At 38.9% G+C, this 27,052-nt stretch overlaps 2 protein-coding genes across 3 annotated transcripts; both read right to left on the bottom strand.

The window, feature by feature from the left end:
- Positions 1-863: 863 nt before the first annotated feature.
- JPT1 (Jupiter microtubule associated homolog 1) lies at positions 864-15,535 on the bottom strand. The gene is made up of 5 exons (XM_081936342.1): positions 15,376-15,535; positions 9,043-9,188; positions 8,190-8,284; positions 5,746-5,767; positions 864-1,158 (listed from the first exon to the last, which is right to left on the bottom strand). Exons 1-5 carry the CDS (start codon positions 15,429-15,431, stop codon positions 1,001-1,003), a joined length of 477 nt encoding a protein of 158 aa, XP_081792468.1. The 5' UTR covers positions 15,432-15,535; the 3' UTR covers positions 864-1,000.
- A 3,486-nt stretch (positions 15,536-19,021) lies between these two features.
- SUMO2 (small ubiquitin like modifier 2) lies at positions 19,022-25,459 on the bottom strand. 2 transcript variants are annotated; one of them, XM_081935498.1, is made up of 4 exons: positions 25,276-25,459; positions 22,887-23,018; positions 20,584-20,655; positions 19,022-19,650 (listed from the first exon to the last, which is right to left on the bottom strand). In XM_081935498.1, exons 1-4 carry the CDS (start codon positions 25,294-25,296, stop codon positions 19,588-19,590), a joined length of 288 nt encoding a protein of 95 aa, XP_081791624.1. In that variant the 5' UTR covers positions 25,297-25,459; the 3' UTR covers positions 19,022-19,587. The 2 variants fall into 2 exon arrangements, with proteins under 2 accessions (XP_081791624.1, XP_081791625.1); XM_081935499.1 differs by lacking the exon at positions 25,276-25,459 and adding an exon at positions 24,851-25,015.
- Positions 25,460-27,052: the final 1,593 nt, after the last annotated feature.

Raw genomic sequence — 27,052 nt, forward strand, 5'->3', positions numbered from 1 at the left:
TGTATTATAAAACAATTTTAAAAGTCCATGCATTTTCTCTTTTGGATTTTCATTTCAGAAATTATTCAAGCTGCAAACCAAGGACATTTGAAAATAAGGCTCTGACGCAGATTCAAAATTTCTATATCTTTAATTATTATTTTTTAGCAACAATCCAGCTTTCAAGGTACAATACACATTTAGAAGGTTGAGTTTTTCCACCTTCTGTTTAAGCACCAGCATGATCATGCATAGTACTGGAATCATTTGTGCGGGAAATGTGTCCCCAAAATTTTATCCAACTAATATTTATTTTTGTAAGATGCGTTCCATCATCATTTATAATGGGACCTGATATTCAAAAAACAGTCAAAATCTCATATCTTTTTAAGTTTATCTTCAGCACTGATCCCATCCTGTTATAACTAATCCAAGATCCCACTTGTTGAAAGGAGAATGGTTAATTTCTAGCATCACAACTTGATAGTTCTTCAGTGCACAACAGGGCTTCAACCGTTTACCTTATTAAATGGTACCTTGGAAAAATACGTTGCAAAGTTGTGTACAGAAAGAGTATATTTGTCACTCATCCACTACCTGTACAATCCCAGTTTCCAACCTTTCTAAGTCAACCAAGACTGTTCTACAAATTTTAGGACAAAAATGCCACTTTAGCACACTCAGAATTAATCCAGCTTAGCTTCAGACATTACTATATACCTCAGAAATCTTTTTGTCAGCCATGGGCTGTACAGCAAATACCACTGTCTACCATTACGAAAAAAAATGACACGTCACTTCTGTTAGACTCAAGAGAGACAAGACAAGAAGTCTGAGAAAAGATTGGCTGAAAAAAAAAACAAAAAAAAAAAAACAAAAAAATATGAAGTACATAAAGTGCTCCTTTAATGGTAGTTTTGGAAGTACAGTCAATCTCAAGTTGTGCAGTTCACAAGCATGGAAAAAAACAAAGATAACAGACACGAGTTCCAAGTAATAAAGGAGTGAAGGAAAATTGAGCTTAACCGAGCACTAGACTAGACTTTCCCCCTGGTGGATTTCTCCTGGATGGTGCTGGGTGAGGATTCCTCCCAGCTGCTGGAACTTCTGGGCTAGGAAGAGGTGCAGCTGGTAGGGCCTTTTCTTCACTTGAGCCTGAAGCAGTTTCTTCTGTGTTTTCTGAGGGGAAAAAACCAAGGCAATGACTTTATAAAACTAGAAACATTCACACTCTGAGTAGGTTTCACTTTCGGCAAGAAATAAGGAGGCCCTCAGAACTCCTAAAGTAAGTAGGAATCACAGGTCTACTGTATTGAACCTACATATGCTATATGCATGCCTGTCTTTTTCAGAACTCAAGGTATCAGTACTACTCTCTTAAAACAATAATTCTTATAGAAATAGGAACATTAATTGAAATCCCTATCTTTCAGATATATACTAGCTTAACTGCAATAGGAGTTGTGGTGGTTCAGTGGTTAGAATTGAACTGCAATAGGAACCATGGTGGCACAGCGTTTGGAATGCAGTATTGCAGGCTAACTCTGTCGGCTGCCAGGAATTTCCATCCTGACCGGCTCAAGGTTGGCTCAGCCTTTTATCCTTCCAAGGTCGGTAAAACGAGGAACCAGATTGTTGGGAGCAATACTGTATAGACTCTATAAACCACTTAGACAACCTTGCTGCTGCTGCCATCCACTGCAAGACTAATTTGTGCAGACACTGTCTGAAAGAAAGCAATGCTGAACTTCTGGTTTCTTGGATGGATTCTCCATTTGTGAATAGGTTCACCTTGTCACAGCACTTTTTGTAAAAGAGCCACTCTGGAACAGATTTTTTTAAAAAATTCACATCTACCTAATATTAACCAAGCAAGCATATGTGAGTGTGTGGTATTAATACAAGAAACCTTGTTTCCAGCATTTACCTGATTCAAGGAGCTGTAAAAATACATCCATTAAACAGAACATTTTATGTAGCAGAGATTAATACTGTGTTATAGAACTGAATGCAGCCAGCAGGTCTAACACTGGCAAAAATACCTTAAGGAATGAAGGAGGGAGAAAAATGTGGCAACAAAGGACTACATCTAGCCTTTCAACATCTGATGCTAAAAAAATAAGATATTACAGCTGACCTCAGGCAATTTTGGACAAATATTTACTCATTAAAGTGGGGTGAATGGCTCACCTCTTATTAAAATCTCTATTAAATTGTGGCACCAATGCAATTCCAATTGTAGTTGCTCGTAAGTGAAGAGAGACTTTAATCACTTTTGCTTGTTCATACAAAATAGTGTGGAGCATATAGAAGAAAGTATATGATATCATCAAGAAAGTAAAAGAATTGAAATGGAAATGGGCAGGTCACATAGCAAGAAGAACTGATGGGAGGTGGACCAAGGCAGTCATAGAATGGATCCCACTTGATAAAAAGCACCCACAAAACAGACTTAAAGCAAGATGGACTGACAACATTGGCAAGTATTGTAGGCCCAATTGGCAAAAGAACTCTCAGGACCATATTAGTTGAAAGCATGAGGAAGAGGCCTTCTTCCTGCAGTGGACAGACAGTAAACTGAGTATAAAATGCTGCTTTGCTCCACAGCTAGTAAAATGGGACAATGTGGTTGGCTTGTTGAAGAGGTTTTTTTCATTCTGCTAATAAATGTGAAGGAGCACAGTGAAAAGAAATTGGACTAAATTTAAATATAAGGAATACCAAGCTAATGACGGCATAACTGTCAGTCTTAGAATTAACAATGAAGACACTGAGGTGGTTGATAGCTTCTGCCTTTTGGGATCAACCAACTACAGTAAAAGGACGAGAAGTGAAGAAATATGCATCAGATTAGCATCTGGTAGAGTAGCCATGAACACCTTGAAAAATGAGTGACTTCCAAATGAGGTAAGACATTTCTGGAAGAGAACTCCCAATAGATCTGATTCAGTGGGACCTCTTTCACTTTTCCAGATGCTTGCTCCTCCAAGAAGACCAGAGGATAGCAGCATGTCTGAATACTTGCAGATGGGAGAAACCATCAAGCTCTCAATTGCGGTGGAGCATTGATAGACACTGACTTCACTTTCTAAACACTTTTGGATAGAGCCAGTTTGGTCTAGTAGTCAAGGCACCAGGCTAAAAAATAGAGGTGACGGGTTCTAGACTTGCCTTAGGCATGAAAGCCAGCTGGGTAATTTTGGGGATAGTCACTCTTAGCCCAACCTTCCTCACAGGGTTCTTATTGCGGGGGAAATAATAGGACGAAGGCATATTAGGTATGTTCAACTCCTTGAGTTATTCATATAATTAGAAAAATAAATACAATTTATATAATCTTATAGGAATGGCTAAATAATAAATTTGCCTGTACTTGTTGCAAGCAATATTGAGAATCACTTAAAATATTTTTTTTTCATTTTTTCCCCTTTCCTTTCTTTATTGCACTTTGTATTTCTTTTCTATTTCTGTTTTTGTATTATCTTTTAGAACTGTTAAACTCATCAATAAATAAATGTACTTTAAAAATGGACAGAAAAGATATTCAGATACCATGATGTGTCTATGTCTAATAAAGATCAGAATAGTGCAAGCAACATTATTCCCTGCAATACTCTATGGAAGCTAAAGTTAGCCTCTGAAGAACTTTGGTGTTGGAAAAGATTCCTGTGAATGGCCAAGAAAACAAACAAATGGATCACTGAACATTTCAACCCAGAGATCTCCCACAAGGCATAAATTGTCCTATTTTGGATACAACATGTAAAAACCTAGCTCTTTGGGAAGATTCTGACGTTAGGTTGGGAAAAGCAGAAGAAAGAAGCTGACAACCAGCAGCAAACTGGATGGATTCAGTTACAATGATGGTGAGTGCACTGTTGGAAGACTTGAAAGGACAGTTCACCACAGAGAAAACCTGCCTTAAGAATTGACATCAATTTGAGGGCACATAATTCCGCCATTCAAGGAATCTAAGACTATAAAATGAAGCGTTAATATTACACATTAAAGAATTCTGTAATTAGTTAATAAGACAATTCCACTTTTTTTTGTTAAACAGCCTAATCAGACACCAAACCAGATATTTAGTTCCAGTTACCCAACTTATTATCAAGTCTCCCTCATGCTATGCTTTGAAGATCCTATCTAAAGAAGCTTCATGAACATGTGAAGAAAAATTATGCCTTGAATTTGCTAGGAGGCTCAAGAGATCAAAGAGACTAGGAAACATGAATAGAAAACTTGGATATTTATGGATACTTAATAGATTAGTAAAACAGAAATCACCACAGTAAGTGGGTGAACGTTAATAAACAGTATTCCATTGGATGGAAGTGATGTGAATTGCAAGTTCCAGATGCTCAGAACATACAGGTACTATTTTTGAGCTACAATAATGGTAAGCCACATTTAACATTATGTTATGTTATTCACATTAAAAATACAATTGTTTATATCCTCATCATATTTTTTGCCTTTCAATTTAAAAACAATTTTACCTTTCCACAATGGAATACAATGAGCAGTATATATAATTCTTCATCGCAAATAATTTTTTCAAAAGTTAACATCTTTGTTAAGTTGCATTTGGATAAACCTTCCCAAAACATGGTAAATATTTGAAACTCCTCAGCTATGAGGGCAAAATAACATTTGACCACTGATAATGTCATCTTTAAGAAAGGAAGATTCTTCAAGCTGTAATCTCTTCTGGAATCTAGCACACAATGCAATACTATCCCTTTCAGGTTGAGCAGGTTGGCAGTCCATCTTCCTAGCTCTTCCCTGACCATATATTGACTGAATAAATGTTCTCCATTGTACCATCAATCTTAATGTAATGCCTAATGGTCAATGATATAGAACTGCCGTTCCTATAGCACTTAAAATCACATTCTTAAATTGTAACTGTGTCTATAAAATTAATACTGAGATGAGGTATGAATTTGATCCTACACATTTATTACCAAGTGAGGTTGCCCTTTTAACCTTGATTTAAAAAAAACTGTTCAATATGCCAGGTTATATACAGATTTGTAAGAAATATTTTGACTTTGGATACGGAGAAAACAAAGTCAAGCCTGTTTGGTGTGAGACGAGAAATTGGCAAAATCTCTCTGCTGGAATTTTGAAGATCAGTCATTTTGGAAAGGCATTCATACACACAAAACCAACTAAAATTAGGCCTGCAGGGGGACTAAGTGAGTAATGGTAACTGCCTGCCTGAGGAAAGGTGTGCTATTTCACATCTGATAAAGCTCCCAAGTGCCTAAGTCATTACACTTCATAAATAGATGTTCTGCTTGATAGAAAACTGGGCTAATTCCATTCTATCTGCCTTGTCATAAAAATGGCTGTGCTGCTTTGGATTTAGTGTAGCCTACCCTCCTTTTCCACTGTGATCGGACTGTATATTCTGCTATTGCAGGATTAATTTAAAAATAGCTTATTAAACTCCCTAATGGTTCCTTTTTGTAAAAAGGATTCCAATACTACATTTTAAAATATGCAAATAACCTATTGCATTTCTCCAAATCTCTTTCTTTCTACCTAGTAAAAGACCAAGAGGCCACAGAGCTGACAGGCAGCACTGCAATGTGACAACACCAATCTTTTAAGAGTTCTTTCCGGACTGTCTAAATAAATTTATTCTTTGAGCCTCCCCTACAGTTCTTGCATTCGAACAGTGATAATTCTTCAAGCTGGGAAGAACTTTTTAAAAGCTTAGAAGCAAGGGGTAGCGTTTGGGGGTGGGGAGATACTTACCAGGAGCCTCACTTTCCACACCCTGCAAACAAAACAAATTGTTTCTTAAGTTTTGTAACTATTAATTATCAAATAGATTATTTACAGTTGAATGCCTTAATTTTTTAACACAGCACCAAAAGTGCAATTAGAGGTTCTATACATACAACATAAAATGGACATATATTTTTCAGTCTTAGATTACTGATTCTAAAACTTGAGCCAGACAGGAAAATTGCTTATATTTACAGAATAAGTATTTTTGAATGCTGACGTTTAGGTAACTTGTCCTTTGGGCCTTGGTACAATTTATCCTTTGGTCTTATCTTCTGTACAGTCAATTGTTTGAGAGCAACCAAGGCTATTTGGAATCAGTGGATCATTCAATCACTCCCTAAGTGCATTACAGGTTATCCTCAATTAGTGACAATTATTTAGGGACTGGTAATTTGGTTGTTAAGCAAAGCAGTCTCTCAGTGAAACCGTAACTGTTTATGATCTTCAGTTTTCCTTCGCTTTACAACATGTGAAGGCCATAAATGAGATAATTAATTGTAAAATTATTTTTTCATCGTCGCAACTGTAAGTGGTTGCTAAATGAAACAGTCACTAAATGGGAACTACTTGTACTACATTCAAAGATATGCTCCTCATAGCTATGCAATCACCATCACCACTACTGGCAGCAGAAAAGGATTTCCTGAAGAGAGTTGTTCTGCCCTTGTACATTTTTTTTGGCCAAGACAGACCAGGCCAGTTTCATTGTCTGGGAATTACAAGAGACACAGTACTAGACTTCTGCTGCTTATAGGATTTGTATAGCAAAATTCTAGGTCAGGCAATTTAAGTAACTATACTCAAGGAATTTTAATGTATTGCCCTGAAGCTGGCATAGCAAATGTCTCATTTAATGGCAACAATTTAATATTTATAACTTAAGAATAGAGAGAAATCAATCTATATATTACATTTTTATAATGTGTGGCTGAAACAGTTTGAATTAGTATATAAAACCATTTTCATAGGAATTACAAAAAAGAACTGCATAAAGAAAGAAAGCAATCAAGCTTTAAATAAAACATAGACAAACTTGATTTAATCAACATTTTAAAACTGAACAGAAGAGGGGATAAAGTCTACATGTATAAATGAGAATATATTATAAACAGATTCCGTTTAGATAATATGCACTATTTCTCTAGCAACTACCCTTCACAGTTTCTGGATCAGTGCATCGGAATAGTGGAGAGAATGATGGCAATTTTTTTTTACTTTTATGTTAGATGATTCATTAAAGAATTGAAGAGTTCACAGAAATACTAAAATGTATAAATTGTAACAACTAGAAATTGTTATAATAAGCAAAGGAACACTAGTTTCACAAAAGCTATAGTATCATCGGACAACAGACCCATGTTCTGATAGCAATCCTAGCTCAAATTCTTAATTACATACTCTAATTTGAGGAACATTAAACACGTTGCCAATTGTAATGAGTTTATCAATTCAGGTTGCTATCATGTACATGATAGAGCAGGGGTGTCAAACTCAGGGACGCATCCGGCCTGTGGGGTGCTTAAATCTAGCCCACGGTGCCTCTGGCAGTGAAAATGGGGTGTGGCCCGTTTTCGGCCTGGACGGCTTCCTGAAGCACTTTTCCAGGGTGGGGGCATTTTGGCCCTAAAATGCTCCAGGGGGCTGTCCAGGCCAAAAATGGCCCGCAAAAACACCCGCAGCCAGCCTGAGGAAAACTACAATGGTGATCCGGTCCTTGAAGAAATTCAGTTTGACACCGCTGCTATAGAGACATGTTGTACAATAGCATTATCAAAAATGATTGGTTTTAGAAGGATGCAAAGTAACATTTAACTGACCAATATATCACTTCTACTTTTTGTTCCCCAAAGTCAGGTCCTAATAAGTCCCAAAACGCAACCATTTTTTTCTTCTTCTTGCTAATGTTAATGTGAACTATCTATTTATTAAAAGCAAAATATAGCAAGTATTAAAAAGTGCAAGGAGTGATAAACTACTTCATAGATTATGGTGATGTTATTATATAAATGGTCACCTGTATTAATAGGAGAGCGAGTTCTAGATTAAAACCATTCCTCACAAATTGAAAAATGTGTATAATTTTGGTTGTGCGGCATAGTACATGCAGAACACAGATTTCCTGTTTTATTTCCCCCCCCCCCAAACAGATATTAAAGAAAAGGGATGGATTAACTTGTGGCTTTCAGATTTTGCAGAACTACAATGCCCAGCAGCAAAGCCAGTATGCTCAATGGGGAGCAAAGATCAACAACATCTGGTGACCAAAGATTCTCCATTCCTGATCTTGTTGATAAAACTCCGTCATAGTAAAAACATACACTAATTCAAGACAGAACAAGGGATGTGCTACTAGGCACAATAATTAGCCACTACAATATATTCATGATTAAAAAGGAAGCAATGCTTACCTTTGGAATTACATAGTCACCAGAGCTTGCATCAGAAGAACCTCTCCTTTCAGATCCAACTTCTTCAGAATTATCCTCAACTTCAGTGGACTTGGCTGCAAGTTATCATTGAATAAGACATGTCAAGTACAGCAAAGCATAATAGAGAGCATTCAGCCATTTATCATTTAAAACAGTGTATGTGAACACGCTTTAATAAGGGCAAGCATTCTAATAAGGGGAGAAATTAGCTTATGACATCTCAAATGTCCCAGGAAATTGAAGAAAGGAATCAGAAATTAGCAACTTCAATGCTGGGAATGGTGATGCTACTATGGATAGACTATGGTCAAAAATATTAATGAAGTAGTGACATATGTGAAACAAATTTTGTCTGGTGTAGAAATATTACAACCAGAAACAGTAAATAGTAAAAACAAAGTGTGGGGTTTTTGCACAAAGAAGGCTGCTAAGGTGGAAACACAAATGACAAGTAAGAGAATGACACAGATAAAGACTTTCTGCTCAATATAGAAAAGAAAATGGTTAAAATTTTGAAAATTAATGTGGAAATACAAATCATAAACTAAGAGAAGAACCTGATTACTGACTTTGGATTTACCAAAGCCTCAAAGAAGTTTTGGGGAGGGGAGAAGGCAAAATTGAAGAGAGAAGAGACCAAATTCTACCACAACATCTGATTGAATTAAAGATCAAGATTGTTAACAATAAAAGGAAGGAATATAAATCCTCTGAACCAGTTCAAGTTGTTTAAGCCCATCTCGTCTGTCATATCGTGTCTGCTTTTAATAGAAGAGCTAAATCCAAATTTAAATACATAAGCACAACTGCCTTAAGAAAGGAACCTTTTTACCTGTTGACCTAGCCCAAGATGGCGGATTTTCTTCTGGAGTCCCAAAAATGGAAGATGCCATCTTGTTTCTTTTTCCCCCTTGCTGATCTTTTGGCAAATCAAACCCTATGTTGAAATTAGAACCACCACCTGGGGGCCGGAGAACCCTAGAAAAAGAATAATGCATTTTATTTGTATTAAGAAACAATAGTACCAAGGAGAACTTACATATATGTTATAAAATATAGTGTGTTCATTCACCACTCATTGAGATTGTTTCTCAATGTATTAGAAAGATATGGGCAGGAACCATAAATTCCATTTTGCTCCAACCAAATGACTGAAATACAATCACGACGTGTGAAGGAAAGAGATAAGGGCCTATATGACCCTAATTTTTTTCAGAGAAAACTGAAAAAAAAAACAAAAATCAGTTAAGACATTCCCACATGAATTACTGTTTAAAATATCTCCTAGATAAGGCTTGGTTAAAAACAAAGATGTGTTTCCAGAATTATTTCTGTTGTGAAGCTTATTAGACAGACAACTTACAAAAAAAGAGACAATCAATCCCAGACATCTCCTTGGTATTTAGTAGTCGATATCATCTTACATCTTAATTTCCCTCCCCCTTTAAACAGAGTTGTCATGATGTATAGCAAAACACCACCTCTAGTACCAAAGTTATGTCCAGAAGTGCCTTTGGGTCCCACAATGGCCTTAGTGGATGATGGAGACCATTTTGGGAGATAGGGCTAATGCCACTTCTGAAATGTGGATGTTTGTGAGTGGTCAATCCTTTTGTGAACAGCCAATGGTAGCCATTTTGTGAATCCACACCCACATGCTTTCAACATTCTAGATACATGCACAGCCATTCAGATGACATCAATATCCATTTCCTTCTTACAGATGAGGCTGCTAATACAATCACGAAGTTTTTAATTTTAAGACTATAGCATGGGACCCACAAGAAAAATAAACTGAATTGGGGGGGGGGGGGGGCTCCTTGATGTCTATAAGACTTCCTTCTCTCCAATTCCTATGGCCTCCAGAATATTATATCTCTGGGATCATACAATCATAAGGTAACGGTTCCCCTCGCACATATGTGCTAGTCATTCCCAACTCTGGGGTGTGTGTGCTCATCTCCGTTTCTAAGCCGAGGAGCGAGTGCTGTCCAAAGACATCTCCATGGTTGTGTGGCTGGCATGATTCAATGCTGAAGGCGCACAGAACACTGTTACCTTCCCACCAAAGTGGTCCCTATTTTTCTACTTGCATGTTTACATGCTTTCAAACTGCTAGGTTGGCAGAAGTTGGGACAAGTAACTGGAGCTCACTCCATTACGTGGCGCTAGGGATTCGAACCACCAAAATGCCAACCTTTCTGACTGACAAGCTCAGCGTCCACTGAGCCACCGCATCCCTTATCATGCAATCATAGTCCCCTGCATTATTATGGAGATAGCTATGTTCCAATACTTTTTTTTTTCACTACGTAGGTTGTAGTCTATAGTAATGCTCAAGCAGGTGTATATGCTGCAAACAGCTACTTTTAGATTCAGTATCACCATCGTTTTTTGTAATTAATGTTTAAATCTTAAACTTTTAAAAAATTATTTAATAATTCCTTGAATACAAAAGAAAGGCAGGAAAACTGGAGTAGTCATTTTCAGTATGGTAACATTTAAGCTAAGTAATAAAAAGCATGAGAGCAAACATAAATCTTTCAGATTGATCATGAATTGCACTATTACAAACCAAGTGTATTCTTAAATTTAAAATAAGTTCTGGGCTGAATATTAAAATTCTGGGCCATCTTAGCTGATAAGCAGATTGGGTACAAGTGGTGGAATTCTACAGAAAGAAAACAAAAAAGGTGACAGGTTCTATACAGGGAATCCTTGACTCATAACCACAATTGAGCCAAATTTCCATTACTAAGCAAGAAAGTTTTTAAGTGGATTTCGCTCCATGTTATAATCTTTCTTGCCACACTTGTTAAGTGAATCACTGCAGTTTTAAGTTACTAACACGGTTAAGTGAATCTGGCTTCCCCATTGACTTTGCTTGTCAGAAGGTCACAAAAGATGATCACATGATTCCAGGACATTGAAACTGTCGTAACTACATACCATTTGCCAAGCCAGTTGATCACGTGACTATGGGGGTGTTATAGTATAGCCTTTATTGTCATTGTACAAAATAAATACAAAGAAATTGGTTTTAGCCTCACTGGTGCAATTCATAGCAACAAATACAAACAACATAAACAGTATAAAGAATAATCCCAAGGCAAGTAATTAGGGGGAAAGGAAAAAGAAAAAAGAAGAAGAAAAAACTAGTCATACGTTTCCACGTGTGCGTGGAGTGATTGGGGTTGTGTTTAAGAGTTGCAACGATCATCTGAAAAACTGTCACATTTTCAGTGTCATTGTAACTTCAAATGGTCACTAAAATGGTCGTAGGTCAAAGACCGTGTGTATATGAATCCAGGTTTCCATCCCCATTTGTAGCAACATACTGAAAAAAAATGCCATATGTGCAGTTGATGGAAGTGCATGTTCTTCATTAGTGAAAACCGTTGCACACGGAGAGCCTTAAAATATAGAAATCTCAAATTTTAACCCTTTTTTATTGTAAAACTTTTCATGTTGAAGTAGAAGTGGCTGGATAGTCTGAAGATATATGTGGAACAGGATGCTCTATTATGCTCTATTCCTCTAGAACAGGGGTGTCAAACTCACATCATCATGGCAGCATCACGTGACATATCAGGACTTTCCCCCCCTTTGCTAAACCGGGCATGGGCGTGGCCAGTGCATGACACATTTGGCCTGGGGGCTGGGGGTTTGACAGCCCTGCTCTAGAGGCAAAAATACAAACTTGGTCTATATATCAACTGCAAGTTGTAAAAAGGTTGTCAATTACATATTTTAGTAAATTAGCTTAACAATAATCACCAGACTCAAAAAGAAAGCATTTATAGACTGAATTTTGCTGAATACCAATTCAGTCTTGCAAATGTTTCCGCAGAACTTTCTACTTTACGGCATTAATTATGTGATTTGAATGTAATGATGTTTCTATCAGCAGAAAGAGATCTTAAGAGAGCAAAGAGTGGACAAGTCTCACCCTATCCAGTTGTAGAGATATGGTAAAATTGGGTTTTATCATATATCTACAATTGATGTGTGTACCTATTTGCTCACATTATGTCATGTCATGAAAATGAAGGGTGCATGGTAGAAATAAAATATTTTCTAGCTTTGTTGCCTAGAGCTGCTTTCATCCTATTTGTCACCCAGTTGCTTTTCACCCAATTATTGCTCCAGTTGGTTCCAATATGATAGCAGCATTATAGCCTATCATTCTTTGAAAACCAAGTAGGACCACAAGCATTTGAACACACCATTTATAAGATCCCAAGAATATTCATTACAATTTTCTAGATTCATTTCAATGCAATCTTAATACCAACCACAATGGGATATGCTTGGCACCGCATAATAGTTTGATTCACTATACAAAAGAACTATAAACAGATGCTTCAGATTTCTGGCAATGTCTGAAGACTGCAGACTTTGGAAAAAGTGCAAAAAGATAAACTATGATGATTAAGGTTCTGGAAACAAAAACATATGAAGAACAATTGCAGGAATTGTTCAGTCTAGAGAAAAGAAGGGCTAGGGGTGACAATGATAGCAATACTCCAGTATTTGAGGGGCTGCCACAAAGGAGAGGGGGGTCAATTCATTTTCCAAAGCACTAGAAGGCAGGACAAGAAAAAATGTATGGAAAGAATACAAGGAAAGAAGCAACCTGGAATTAAGGAGAAACTTCCTAACAGTGAGGACAATTAACCAGTGGAACAGCTTGCATTCAGAAGGTGTTTCATCACTGGAGGTTTTTAAGAAGAGACTGGACAGCCACCTATCTGAAATGGTATAAGGCAGTGATGGCGAACCTTTTGGTTGTTAGATGCCAAAAATGCAAGAGCACATGCGCAATAGCGTGCACGTGTGCCAGCACCCATCATGTAAAGTGCGCCCCACATGCGCACACAAGCCCCCCCCCCCACGCGTGCTATACTGCTTGCCTCCAAGCTGAGTTTGGTATTTCCTCCGGGGGGGGGGGGATTTGCCTTTTTCCCAGGCTCCAGGAAAACCTCCAGAGCCTGGGGAGGGTGAAAAATGGGCCAACTGGAAGTTCGAAAATGATCCGTTTCCAGAGGGTGTCTGGAGCGCCGCGGGAGGCCATTTTCACCTTTCCCAGGCTCCAGGAAAGCTTCCAGAAGCCAGAAACAGATCGTCTCCAAACTTACAGTTGACTCACTGGGCCCATTTTTTGCCCTCCCCAGGCTCCAGAGGCTTTCCTGAAGCCTGGGGAGGGAGAAAATGGCCTCTCCCAGCCCTCCGGAAGGCCAAAAAGCATCTGGCCAATGCACACATGGGCGCTGGAGCTGACAGCTCGCGTGCCGGCAGATATGGCTGTGTGTGCCACCTGTAGCATGCGTGCCATAGGTTCACCATCACGGATATAAGGGTCTCCTGCATGGGCAGGGAGTTGGACTAGAAGACCTCCACGGTATCTTCCAGCTCTATTCTGATTGTCATGGAAGATGGACATCCCTACCAAGACGTATGGAAATTTGCAAACATTCCTCCCTACTCAGTAAATCAGTATGGGAAAATCTCTAATATCCACTTATCCCTAGACTTCAATTCTCACCATTTCTGACTACCTTCCATGCCAATTATAATTGTTACTGCTGCACATCATCATCTGGACAGAGGTTCATCACCTTTGTAATATATTATGGGCTTTTGGACAGTACAATAGCAGGGCAAGCCAATTTCAAGGCAATTCTTTATGAAAACTTGATGAGACATTTCTTCAGACTAGAGCCACTTGGTATAATTATGATTACTACTCCATTCATGATTCTTTGTTGCACACTACTATAACATAGGAACTCAAAAATATTTCAACCTTAAAAAAAAACACCCAAATTAAAACAATCACCCACCAACTCTCCCACAATCCCAAGGACAACCACTGCAACCTCCACACTGTAGCAAATTTATCCTGCATTAAGAGACTACAAATAAACACCACTATCCCCCCCCCATTGTATTTCAACTCCAATCCCTTTAGAGTAATAATACACAATAAGCTTAGTACACACACACACACACACACACCTTTACTCCTACTAACCAGCCTTGCTTGAAGTATCTACCCCTGAACTGACTGGCAGAAGTTGGACCCGAGAGGAGGAAGAGCTTTTCCAAGAATGCTTGGAAGTTGCTGACCTAATCCCAACCCCAAAGGCTTGAGTTAACAGGTAGAGAGAGGCAGCGATAGATGCAAGACAAAAGAAGTGTGGCTAGCCCCACCCAGCGAGAAGAACCACTTAGTAGTAGAGGAAGCCTAGCCAGGCTAAGACATTGAGCAGCAAGACAAAAAAGATAAGCCGATAACCGTGCCGGGACCGAGAGAGACACACAGAGGGAAAAGGGCTGAAAGCCGCTAATTCAACTACCCGGAGTAAGAGTCTCCTTTGTTCCGACCAGAGCCGAAGGGCATTCCGTGTTAAGGAACATCGCCTAGACTTGCCAGCACGCCCCCAGCATCCCGCAGCCGTGTCGCTAAGCAGGAGGAAAGCCAGAAAGATGCGACGGGCAGACACAGCCACCCCTCCCGAGCCCCCACCCCACCCCTAGAGCAGACGGCGGAAAAGGCTAAGTCCGCTACAGGTTTCTTTCTTCCCCCGCCAGGCCCCGCTCCCGAAACCTACAAAGGGGCGAGGAAAGCTCCCTGATCTGCGTAGTACCAAGGCCTAGGCGGAAGCATGGCGCAGCTGACACCTCGCCTGTCTGCCTGCCTGTCGGGCTTCCAGACGGATAACAAGGCAGGAGAGGCTGCTCTCGTCTCGCCGACTCAACAGATGGAGGCCCCGGGCGTGTGCCGGTAGGCGGGAGCGCCGATGTTGCAATGAGCCCCTCCGGCCTTTCGCCTCCTCTCCAGCGGCCATGGGAACAGGGCAGTGGGAAGCGTTCTCCGCAGGCCCCCCGATCCCAAGAAAGGGAGCCCTTCCCTGCAGGGGAACAAATCCCACCCAGGGTTGGGGTTCCTTCTCCGCCTCTCTCCGAGCCGGGAATTGAGGGCATGTCTAGAACCAGCCTCAGTACGGCGCGGCCCCCCGGAATCCAGGGCGTCTCGCCGCACGGTCCCTCCCCGGAGAAAACGGGGGATCTCGGGCGAAGGCAGCCCTGCGTCGAGGGAGGCAGAGGGATAGTGAACGAACAAACAACTTATTGTGGACAAGGCACTTTCCCACCCACGAACCTGGAGCTACTTCGGCCACTGGGGTCCATCCCTGTGTAAGTAGTGGTGGTGGTCATGATGGGGAAGAAGTTGGAGGAAACCGCCCGGGTGCGCAGCCAGCGGAAGATGATATTTCCGCGCTCAGCTCTTGGCGGCTACAACTGCAGTAGCCACTCGGCGCTGGCAGCTTCTTTTATAAGGTTCGTTCCGTTCGATCGCCTCATTGGCTAGTTCAAACGCGCTGTCCTGACGTGATTAAGGGAGCCTCCTGCCACTCCGGACGTGGCCCCACCTCCGAGCCCAGCAACATTTCTCGCCATCGTCATTGGAAATAGATTCGTCAACAGCGACTGTTACTTCGCACCCATTGGTCGCTGCTCCCTGCCCGGCTTCTAGGCATGCGATTTAACGACAAGGCTGTCATTTAAATAAAAATGGGTTGGCATTGGCTAGACTGCACACGAGGCAGCAACAACTTCCCCAGTCTTTCTTTATGGAGTAGCAGTTGGAAGAGATCCGGCCAAAGGGAGTGGCATAGCTCAGCGAGCCCCGCCGGCGAGGGCTCTCCAATCCCTCTTGGGATCCGGGGGGAATCAAATGGAAATTAACGCCAGTGCAGTAAAATACCAAATGTATCACAAAATATCTATCATAACTTCTACCAAATCGCTGCTTTAGCAGGGCACCTCAAATCATTATTTCCTAGAGAATGATGCCCTAAGCCCCTAATTTAACTATGGTATACATACCATACACCATGAACAGGAAAAATACACAAGTATCTTGTTCTGATGTGTGGATCAATCTGGATGTGATATGGGAGAAAAAACTCTAGGTAGATGGCAGGAGACCCATGAAACAAGCAATTTTTCAGAAAGGTATTAGAAATGGCACTTTCCACCAGAGAAAACTCTTCTCATTCTACACATGAAGCTGTTTTACAAGTCCCTTAAAAAAAAGAGACTGTTAAAAAAAACCTGTTTAAATGTTTAAAGTATGCATTCTGCTAGTTGCCTCAAAATCCAACATATTTACCAGGGAGTAATTCTCAATGACTTCAGCAGGATTTCTAATTAGAAATGTGAATACCTGCAATATTATTGTGCAAAGCTATCTACATATTTCTATTTTGCTGAAGAAGAGATTATTTTTTCTACATCTTTTAGCTGTAAATTTACGTATAAACATGTATGCTCTGTATCCGAGATCTGATGAGTGTCTGAACAGAAAAGCATCACAGACATACGCATCTATGTATAATAAAACAATATATTAACAAAAACTGAAAACAAGTGCATTACTTTGCTGCTTCAAAGTACTGTTACCCCGAACAATTAATAAGCTGTTACATAATGGTCTCAAGCTTAGTATCTCTAATAAAAAGTGATTGCAAAAAGAGAGATCTATTAGATAAAAGTCTCCACATTCATGGACTATACCACATTTTCTGTTGCCCTTTTGGGTAAATTTGTATTTACAGGAATAAAGGGAAAAAAGTGTTGGTAGATGAGCAAGGCCAAATTGATTCATATATTTTGCTAAGTCATGATTTTCATGTTAAACAGTAATCTTTACAAGTTACAATAACCAAATCCACAGAAAGATGCAAACGAACTACATTATGGCAAAAGATGATTTCAGTGATACAATCATCTTGAATTATGGATGTTTCCATAAAGGAGAAATAAGTGAAATTGTTTATTATATTCTACATTCCTTGAATGTTCATTTCCCCCCCATGTACCATATCTTGAGGTAATTACACTTTGGCATTCTGGACCTTGAAACATGATTCATTGTAACTTGGTATTTTTGCAACATACAATCCCCACATAATAATTTATTCTTTTCCTTCTGTGCTCAAGAAAAGGTAACTGAAAACTCAGCAATGCAGGTGCTCAGTTGCAAATTATAAACATAATAAAAGCCACTTGATTCATTATCCAGCATGTACTTTACTTTGAACTTATGTTGCATAAACTAATATATTTCTGAAAGTTGGTAGAACAGATACTGACAATAGATACTTAAGATTGTAAGCAGTAGGAATTTGCTTCCAAGTTCTGAAAGCCAGGACTGCACACACGCAGAGTAGGATATGCAGCACCATTTTTGGAACAAAAATATTATTTTATTATTATATTGCAACAAGGAAAGTACACAATTTCATAATGTAGCCATCGCCTCTTATTTGAAGCAATTCAGTAAACTCCTTAAGACTGAGGTATTTTTAAAATATACTGAATGAATTCCTAGGTCCCACCAGGGAAATTTAGAAAATTGGTAAGATTAAACTATCCCCTCAAATTCTGAAATTGTGTTACAGAAGTTAACAATCGATATATATTAGAGGGCATTACCATACATCATGGGGAAGGGTTGTAAAAAATTTATTTTGTAGATTACGTGTTTCAAATACAATCATGGCATTATGTATCTAGCCCGACAGTTTCTTCTGTTTAAAAGTATAATAGAAGCAGGACACATATAACCTGATGTCTATCAACATATTACAGAAGATTGCTCTAAACTATTGGCTAAATGGCATGTCTCATTTCTGCGATCATGGCAATGTACTTATGGAAGTCCATCCAAACCAAAAGGAACAAAGCAATTTAACCATAAAGTGTAGCAGAGCTGCACCATGATTAAGGGACTTCTGGCAACTTTCAAAATCTTAAATATTAACATAAGATGAATGGGCCTTTCACATTACCGCTAGAGTTCTAGACCAGTACTGGACCTACATTACTAATTCTAAGCTTGACAAAAACCAACAATACCCCATTTAGGTATTAAAGACACATCCCAATAGATGTGAAGTAGTGCTGTACACTTGATGAGAAATATAATGCATGACAGCCAATAACTGAGAATTTTCAAATGTATCTTTTTATCCTATTGTTAATATAGTAATTTTACTTTACCAGTAGTTAACCAAGTTCCTCTACTATAGCAAATAGTATTTTTGTTTTCCACATTGCTTTCTATTATGATATCTGAAAGAGATATTTGATGTGCCAAACTAGGTAAGATATATATTGATTTTACAGTTCTATATTGCCCGTTTGAAAACTGTAGAAGATTTACCTCAAATATTTCTCATACTATTTCCCTTTAGTCCCTTAAGAATATTAGCTCCATCTACAACCTCAGTACCTTATGCATCTCTCATCCCCAAATATTAAAACAAGCAGGGATAGGGTTTCCAATTGCACTCCCCTTCTTCGGTCCTGAAAAGTCATCTGGATCAGCTTATCACATAACTTATCTATACAAGAGCACAAGAATCTGACTGCAGATCAGCTGCACTGGGCACAGTATCATGTCTTCCCAAATAACTGCCCAAGTTTGCATTTACAAAGGAAGAACATGTTGCTTTCAATCCCAAACATTTCCACTAAAAAAGAAACACAGCATTTCTATCTAGCAATTTACATTAGAACCCTTATTTCTTGCCAAGTTTTTCACTGCAAGAAGAGATATTTACTGTGCCCTTCACATCCAGTCAGCCTCCCTGTAACTGGTAATTTAAAACTTGTCTGGACTGTCAGCAGAAATATAAAAACTAAAATTAAAATCTGATGAAACAGCAAGGAAATTTCTATCTCTTTTTACCAGGTGATTGGTTCTAGGCTGAGATGATAGCAGCACAAAAAATAAGCTGTTTTATTTTAAACAAGAAGTTTATTTAAACAACAAGACGGAAGGGAAAACTATCCAGGATCAAACTTTTGTTTTAGAGTAATTTACCCCTACTTAAAGACAGATTGCTCTACATGTAACAGCTACGTACAAAAAAGTTATAAAATTGTCCTTGGTTGTACAACGATAAAAGAAAAACAATGAAATTGTCCAATCAAACAAAGTATGTAAGGTTTTTTTTTGTTTTTTTCCAACAATGAGAGCAAAAATAACTTACTGGAATATAAAGATAAAAGTTAGAGGAGCATGCCACTAGTGGAGAAATGGGATGTTTTCACAGACCAGATTGTTTTTACCACCCTTTCTCCATATGTTGTTGATCAAAACATACAATTGGCTATTTAGTTAAAAAAAATATGCATGTCTGTGCACATACACCAGTTACTTTATGTACAATAGAAGGAATAAGAAAAGAAATCAAAGAAGAGAGAAAGCTATACTGCAGTAGTCAAGATGTGGCTGAATCAGGTCTCTTTTTTTCTAACTGTGAATATGTTGCCTGTGGGAAAGGAAGTTTGGTTCTTTCTTTTAGTTCATGCCTCCTGTCTGCTGCTGGAACACATCAATTGTATCTTCATCCTCCATTTCCAACTGTATTGAAAAAATTGTAAGTCAGTTCAAAGTATGCTAAGTAATATTATCATGTTATCACATGACAAGTGAAGTAAGTGACATAAGTATAACAAGTTTTATTTAATTTTTCATACACTCCCAAGAGTATAAAAAGACAAAACAAAATGTAACTAGAGATCAGCTTGTAGTTGGATTGCTAAGTAATGCAAATCTAATTCCCATTTTCTTCTGTTCATTAACAACCCCCGCCCAAAAAAATTCAACTCTATTTGTAAAGAGACATTTTATTATGCAATAAGAGTTTGGTCAGCTTGTCTCTTAGTAGGCTGAATTCAAGAAAGTGTTAAGTGTTAGATTTCTATTCAGCCAATGGGGCTTTATTGAATCTTACTTTAACTGAAGCCCTTGAAGACCTCCAAAGCTGTTCCTTTCAGTTAAACGTCTCCTTGGAATAGCCAAAAATAATACCTCTACTATAAGCAGGGCAGAGGAACTGACAGAATTAAGAGCAGGCTTCTTTCTTCAAATAAAAGCATTTTTAGGTACAAGTCAATAGATTTGTATTATATAGAGTTAATTTTAGTATTTCACATAATAGATATTAAAAACATTAATATTACTTTTTAGGTCTAAACTAATTGGGATTTTCAGTTGTTAATAGGAAGAAATAATATCCCATTCCCAACTTGAAAGCCATGTCGCAAGAGGAAATTTGGGTGTTCAAACTGTTTTTAAAGACATTGCAATATTGCTGTTTTTAACTGCTGCATCAAGTCTTTAGTGGTACAAATTTTTACATGCATTTGTACTTCAATTATCTTTCAGATGTAAGCAATGTTTAGGTACAAAGAAATATGTAAGGATTACTTTTAAAACATTTCTTGGGATTTAGACTTCTAACCAAATTCTACTTTTTCACACCAGCAAGTACTTTAATGACTTTTTTTTTACCTGTGCAGGTGTATCTGTTTCATTGATTGGTTGCCCATCAAACCGGAATCTGATTTGCCTCATTGACAAACCCTACATAAATTCAAAAATAAAACATGCAGTTGAAATAGCAAACAACCAGAATTCTTCTAAGACTATATACTACTTCCTATCTAAATTATTAAAAATGGGATTAGATGTTCAGTTTATTCAGCATTAGTGTTCAATAGTGACCTCAGAATCAACTGAGACCCAAGATTAAACTAAGGAAACTGCTGCATAGATAGAGCATTACACTTTAGTAGTCCTGTATTTGTAAGTTGAAAATGACCTTCCTTTCAACAAACCAATCATTTTGTACAATATTCTGTATAATAAGTTCACATTGGTAAAATATAGGTGACATTTTGGTTTTAATTTTATAAATATTGAAGAATGTTTACAGGCATACTTCACATATCATAACAAACTATGTTATGCAAAACCATCTAGTGTAACTTAGCTAATAACCCATGAATGAAAGAAACTGAGGCTTAGAGGAATGTATAAAGCCAATTATAGCAAATTCACTAATTTAATGTATGAATGGGAATGAGGGGGAAGTCTAATAAAATTGAATGTCCATTGTGGGTTTGCCCTTGCTCTAACCCTAACAGTAAGCAAAGCAAGACTGGTGTGGGCCTATGGCAGCTCCCACAGTAGCATAACCCATTTCCCCATATCACATCTTCCTAGCTTCCAAAGTAAATCCCTTTCAGTAGATTTTGTCTATTAATTACGAAGTCTACTAAACTGAGATTCATTAATTAGAGTTTTTGCAATATTGTTTAGTATTCCATAATCTCTGGATAATCTGATTTTAAATGACTTCTGGTAACTGAAAAATGCAAAGGTAAATTTCGTGCAAGCATTGCACAGCAGCTCAGCCAAAGCTGAGTGACTATCCTGTAGGACAGTCAGGTTAGTATATAGTGGCAGCTCCTTTTCCAACTAACAAAGGGTATTAAAAGATATAAAAGTTTTCTGAGCTGCAGCTAATTTCATGTACAGAGTGGCTAGTTTCCATCCTACATCAGTCTAGTCACACTATGCAGCTGATAAAGTGAGCTGCAGCACACATTATGCCTTTTAATCAACTTTTAGTTGAAAAGGTTTTACCAGATGACTAGTTAAACCAACTTGAAACTTGAAATAAATGTAGAATTTAAAATATCTGTACCAAAAGACAGTTAAAAATCCTTCCTGGATCCACTGTACTGTGCAGTCAGAATTTGTACAAGGCAGGACCAGACTCAACAAGATACAAGTTGGCCATTTCTGCCATCACACCTAATTTTGTTGTACATTATCAGTCACGAACTATCCTCTGATAGGAAATTTATTCTTACGGAACAAAGCACAGAAAAATACAGATTTGTGTCATCTGTCCTCTCAAACTCAGAAAGGGAGAGAAGGGGGTGGATCTTTTACCAACTTTCATGCTAACAGATAATATGGTTCAGTGGAGACTTTCTTTATACCAAGCTTCTTTATGTGAGTACTTGGTCCCAGTACATTATATTCCTTAATAAATATATTTTTCTAATACAGAAACTAGAGATCTGCTGATTAAATAACAAGCAATGCCATTCATCAAAGTAACTATGTTGGAATTGTAGTTTAGCAACATCAACCCCACTGAATATAATTGTAATGTTTAGGAATACACAAATACAGAAAGTCTTCAAAACTGTTATAGTAAATGGTCCCATGTTTCTTGATATCCCATAATTCTAATTCTTTATACCATGATTAAAAAGGTAATGTTTCTCTCAAGTGAAACTCAAATCCTGGTAACTCCCAGAAACAACATGGAAGAAGCGCTAGATTTTTCCAGATTATGTTTAAGGTACCAATTGCAATGGATCCATAATCACATTTTCTTTTATACAGTAATTATAAAAGAGAATACACACCACTGAGAAAACATTCATTAAGAAAAGAGATAACTTCTTTTCCACCTATGCTTAGTTACATACTATTGTACACGAGAAAGCAAAAGACAGAAGACATTCTGTTACTATCTGGTGGTCATCTAGATAGTTAACTTTAGTTAATAAAGATATCTTTATTAAATAATGCCTCTAGATTGAATTCACAGTACACAGTTCACTGAACAAAGATAACAAGATTTTGTTTTGCCATTTTATCTTGAATAGCAAGAACTATAACCAGGATGTGTTTTAATACAATGCTAAACTCTATATTCATTGTAATTACAAAGCTTTAATATCCTACAAATCAGTTTAAAAATGGTTCAAAATATGTTTCATATGGCTTCTCACCTGTCGTTCACAATAAGCTTTCATTAGTTTGCTAAGTGGTGTATGCCTTTTAATCTTAAATTGCACCACAGATCCATCTTGCCCTGCAACCTTCAGATTAATATGATCATTATTTTCAGTCTTCACTCCTTCCTGTAAAGGGGGGGGGGGAGACAAAATATTAGGAGCAATTTACTTCACCTAGTTAGTAAATGTCATCGTTCAATATTTATATTACATCTTGTAGTTGTAGGATTACTGAAGGACTAACCATTATAATTCTCAAATTCAGAAATAAAATTAGTTAGTTATCAACTTGTAAATAAAATTTAGTAAAGTAATACCAGAACAACAAAAGGCCAGGTCAGATAATTACAATAAATCCTATGCTTTATGTTTTAAACAATATGAGTTAATTTGATTAACATACTACTGTAGATATATAGCAGTGCTAAATTAACAAGATTCATTACATCACACACACTTACATGAGAATAAATTCCACTGAACATAAAACAAATAATTAATGGAGGACATGCATAGGGCTGTTCTGGAAACCAGAGTGACATTGCTAATGTAGTAAAATGAGTTATTTCCCCTTTTATGGGGAGCATCTACAGGTGTGTAGATTCTCAATCATCCAGGTTATAGTTGTCCCAAAGGTGTTTTTTCCAAAAGGCATCTGAACTTTCTTGGTTTTTTTCTGAGTTAAAACTAAAGAAACCTCTTGGATGAGAAGTGAAATGATTTCAATGAAAAAACCAAGGAAGTCCAACTGCCTTTTGGAAAAAGCACCTTTGGGACATTTTGAAAGGGAATTTTTAAAGATAGCATCATTGAACTTTAAAGAATTAAATGATCAATCTAGTGTTTCTTGGAAAGTTGTAACTATTCATTGGATTTTAAGTTTAGTGCACTTGTTTGCCAATACCATTTTAATAAAACTAAGCATTAAGTTATTATGCTAATATATTTAATGTACACCATTCTCAAACACAGTCCCAAAATTTTATGCTCTTTAACAAGGGAAGCACATAAAACTAGCCTTGTTTGTTGTTTTTAACCAAATGCTTTATACTACTACCTCTTAAAATAAGCTTAATTTATTAATTCTGGTGAGATTTAAGATTGAGAATTCTAATAAGATTAAAATAAGGCACGAAAACCTTCTACATGGTCCTTCTACATGGTTCTGCTCTGAAGCTTCCATTAGACAACACACCATGCAAAGTAAGGGAAACAATTCCGAATAACTGGGAGTAGCATAAAGAAATTTGCAAATAGTTTTAATGCAAAAATGTTTTACCCTCCTTTCTTAAAAAAAAACAACCCAAAAAACTTTCTAGCAAACTTCAATGCTACCCCACGGGAAAGATACACTGTCATTTCAGTTTAAAACGTACCGTTTAACACAAGTACAACCCTTCTTTAAGGCAAGACCATGCAGAGAACTTCCAAAAAGCATCCCCTGCCTCTGTAGATCCTATTTTGTGTCTATCCACATCAAGAAATCTGGTGGCTTCCCTCCAATGGACCTAAAACATTCCCCCCCTCCCTCTCCCCGGGAGACAAGCATGCCACCACTTCTGTTCAAAAACACCACTGGATCCCACGGCGGAGCACTTCTCCCATCTCCCAGAAAACATGCACCGCCCGATCTCTCCTCCCTACGCACCGCACACTGCGATGCACAAAGCAAAGCTCATAAATCCCGTCTCCTTTGGAAAAAGCCTCCTTTCTTCAGCCACAAAGCCTTTTTTCTCCCAGACCTTCCTCGAGTCCCGGGGAGAGCGCTCTCCGAAACCCATCAACAGTTTTGGCGCCTCCAAAGTCGTATTTAAAACGAGGAGGAGAAGCCGATCATCGGTTATCGCTGGCATAAAAGGAAGAGGGGGGTTGGGGAGGGGGAGGGATTATCTGCTACTGGACGGCTCACGAAAGCGCGTAGAGCGGCTGCGAAAGAAGCGAAACACAAAGAGGCCTACCCGTTCCCAGTCCATAAACTGCTGGACGGCGCCCGGCACAAGAGGGACTAGCGCCTATCTTTTTTTTATTTTTGAAGGAAGGCGTGGGAAGGGCGAGCGCGTATCCCACGGAAGGCGAAGGCAGGCTCATTGCCTCTCAAAGTCAAGAGCGCTCCCGATTCCCACAAGGAAAGGAGAAAGCCTTATTTTCTCGAAAGAGCGCCCTTATTCCTCCCCCGCCCTCCGGAAAGAGCCCAGACCGAGACGGGGAGGAGGGGGGGAGGGGAGGAAAATGGCGCGCAAGACCCGGCGCGGCACAGCCTGCGCTGCGCTCTCCCCCTTCTTCTTCTTCTCCTCCTCCTCCTCCTCCTCTTCCCTCCCTCCTCCTCCGTACCGGCCCGCAGCCCTTCTCTCTCTCTCACACACTCTCCCTCTCTCTCGCTCACCTTGGGCTTCTCGTCAGCCATAGCGAGTCGGCGGGGTCCGCTCTGCTCCAAGCACCTCAGAGCAAGTGGGGAGACGGAAAGATGAAAAAGCGACCGCAACGGCCGAGACAGAAAGACTGGGGGAGGGGGCGAATGAACGCGCACGCAATGCCGCGGGGCCGCGCCTTGGCTTGCGAGAGCGCGCACGCTCTGCTTGCCCCTCCCCCTTAAGCCGCTTCCCCATTGGGCTTCGGCTTACGAGAGCGCGCAGCTCCGTTACATAACTCAGGAGAGAATGGCGGCGCGAGGATAAAGCCGGAGTGCGTGCGCGCACCCAGGGGCATCGTCCGCGCCCCTGTTGAACGTGCGCGCGCCCTGCTCGGCGCAGGGAGCTCTACTCTCGTTCGCGACGAGGGCATTGTCTTTTCAAAATGGCCGCCGGGCCTGTGAGGTTGGAGAAGTCACCCTTTATGGTCTTCTATATAACTTTGCGTTTTTTGTAAATTACAGATTGCAGATAATGTGTGTTGCCTTGTAATTGGCTTTAATTGGTTAATGGACTAAGTTTATTTATTCTCACTGTCTCCATTTTACATCCCCCATTTGAAACCACAAAAGTTAACTACAAGTAATACAAGGTATGGTTACCGACCCACATAGCCAAGATTTCGTTGCTCCGGCTTATGTCCCATTATGACCACTATGGGAATAGTAAACTTGTCAGGTTATACTATTTAACCTGCAATGCTACATCATGTTATTTAGCATATGGCATATCACATACATGGACTAGCAATATATATTATTAACATTTCACCTAGATTGGTAAAACATACAATATAAATGTTTAAAAGATCTATGTTCAAATACCAATATCTAGGCCACCTAACCCTTGAAGCGCAACATCATTTGTATGAAAAAAAATAAAATCAGATGCTGGACCGATATATGCCCTCAGCTTACATCCAATCACAATGTGATCTACAGTTTGATCTGGGTCACACTGAAGGGAGGATGCTAAACCCCATTTATTCAGTGAGTCCCGGGAAACATCATGTGAGGAACAAATCCTTTTCAGGATTGTCCATTGCTAATGTCGTAGTTCAAAGCATGGCACGTTTTTTGTGGGGTCCTTTATATGTCTTCCGATGTCTGGACGTTGAGCGATCCATTGGCTTTCCATTGGGAATCTATGTTAAAATTAGTGGGCAAGTTCCTGGATTTGTGCAAGTTCCTGGATTTGAGTCCGGCTGATAAATGAAGAAGGTTGGCGTTCATCTGTAGGAGTGAGTTGTTCATAACTTTCTCTATTCTCTCACTAATGCATCTTGCCTTCATAAAGCTAGTGGTGCTATATGGTTCAGAACAGGGAGCCAGCAAGTCATCCACTTATAATCTTCATGATATTGTTGAGTCTGACTAACTAGTATGGCAGTTGTTAAGCCATACAGGAGCCTAGCATTCTGCTGCAGAATAAACCAACTCCATAATTTCTGGAGTATGTTGTTCCTAGTATTGATTTTTGCCACTGTATTATCTAGATGTATCTTATAGGGGAGAGTCCAGTCCAATGTTACCCCAAGGTACTTTGGATGAGGATTATAGAGGAGTACATTTTTGTTTACATAGACCTTCAAGGCTTCATATGCTAGTTTGTTGTTAAGTGGCAGCACATAGGTACCGTTTTGCTGGTGCTAGGAGTAAGCCATCAGCTAATGAAGAATCTCCCCATATTTTAAGATCTTTGAACAGGAGGTTGTTCAAACACAGCTCCATGTGTTTTTCTTGTACTGCTATG

This window comes from Natrix helvetica, assembly GCF_964273705.1.
Source record: "Natrix helvetica genome assembly, chromosome: 1".
Lineage (NCBI taxonomy): Eukaryota > Metazoa > Chordata > Lepidosauria > Squamata > Natricidae > Natrix > Natrix helvetica.

Coding starts and splice junctions, on each gene's coding strand:
- SUMO2 (XM_081935498.1), bottom strand. CDS start 25,296: ATGGCTGACGAGAAGCCCAAG. Junction 20,656..22,886: donor AAGCTTATTGTGAACGACAG/GTGAGAAGCCAT, acceptor GAATTTATGTAG/GGTTTGTCAATGAGGCAAAT. Junction 19,651..20,583: donor AAACAGATACACCTGCACAG/GTAAAAAAAAAG, acceptor TTTTCAATACAG/TTGGAAATGGAGGATGAAGA.
- JPT1 (XM_081936342.1), bottom strand. CDS start 15,431: ATGACCACCACCACTACTTACACAGGGATGGACCCCAGTGGCCGAAGT. Junction 8,285..9,042: donor ATCTTGGGCTAGGTCAACAG/GTAAAAAGGTTC, acceptor GATAACTTGCAG/CCAAGTCCACTGAAGTTGAG. Junction 1,159..5,745: donor TGTGGAAAGTGAGGCTCCTG/GTAAGTATCTCC, acceptor TTTTCCCCTCAG/AAAACACAGAAGAAACTGCT.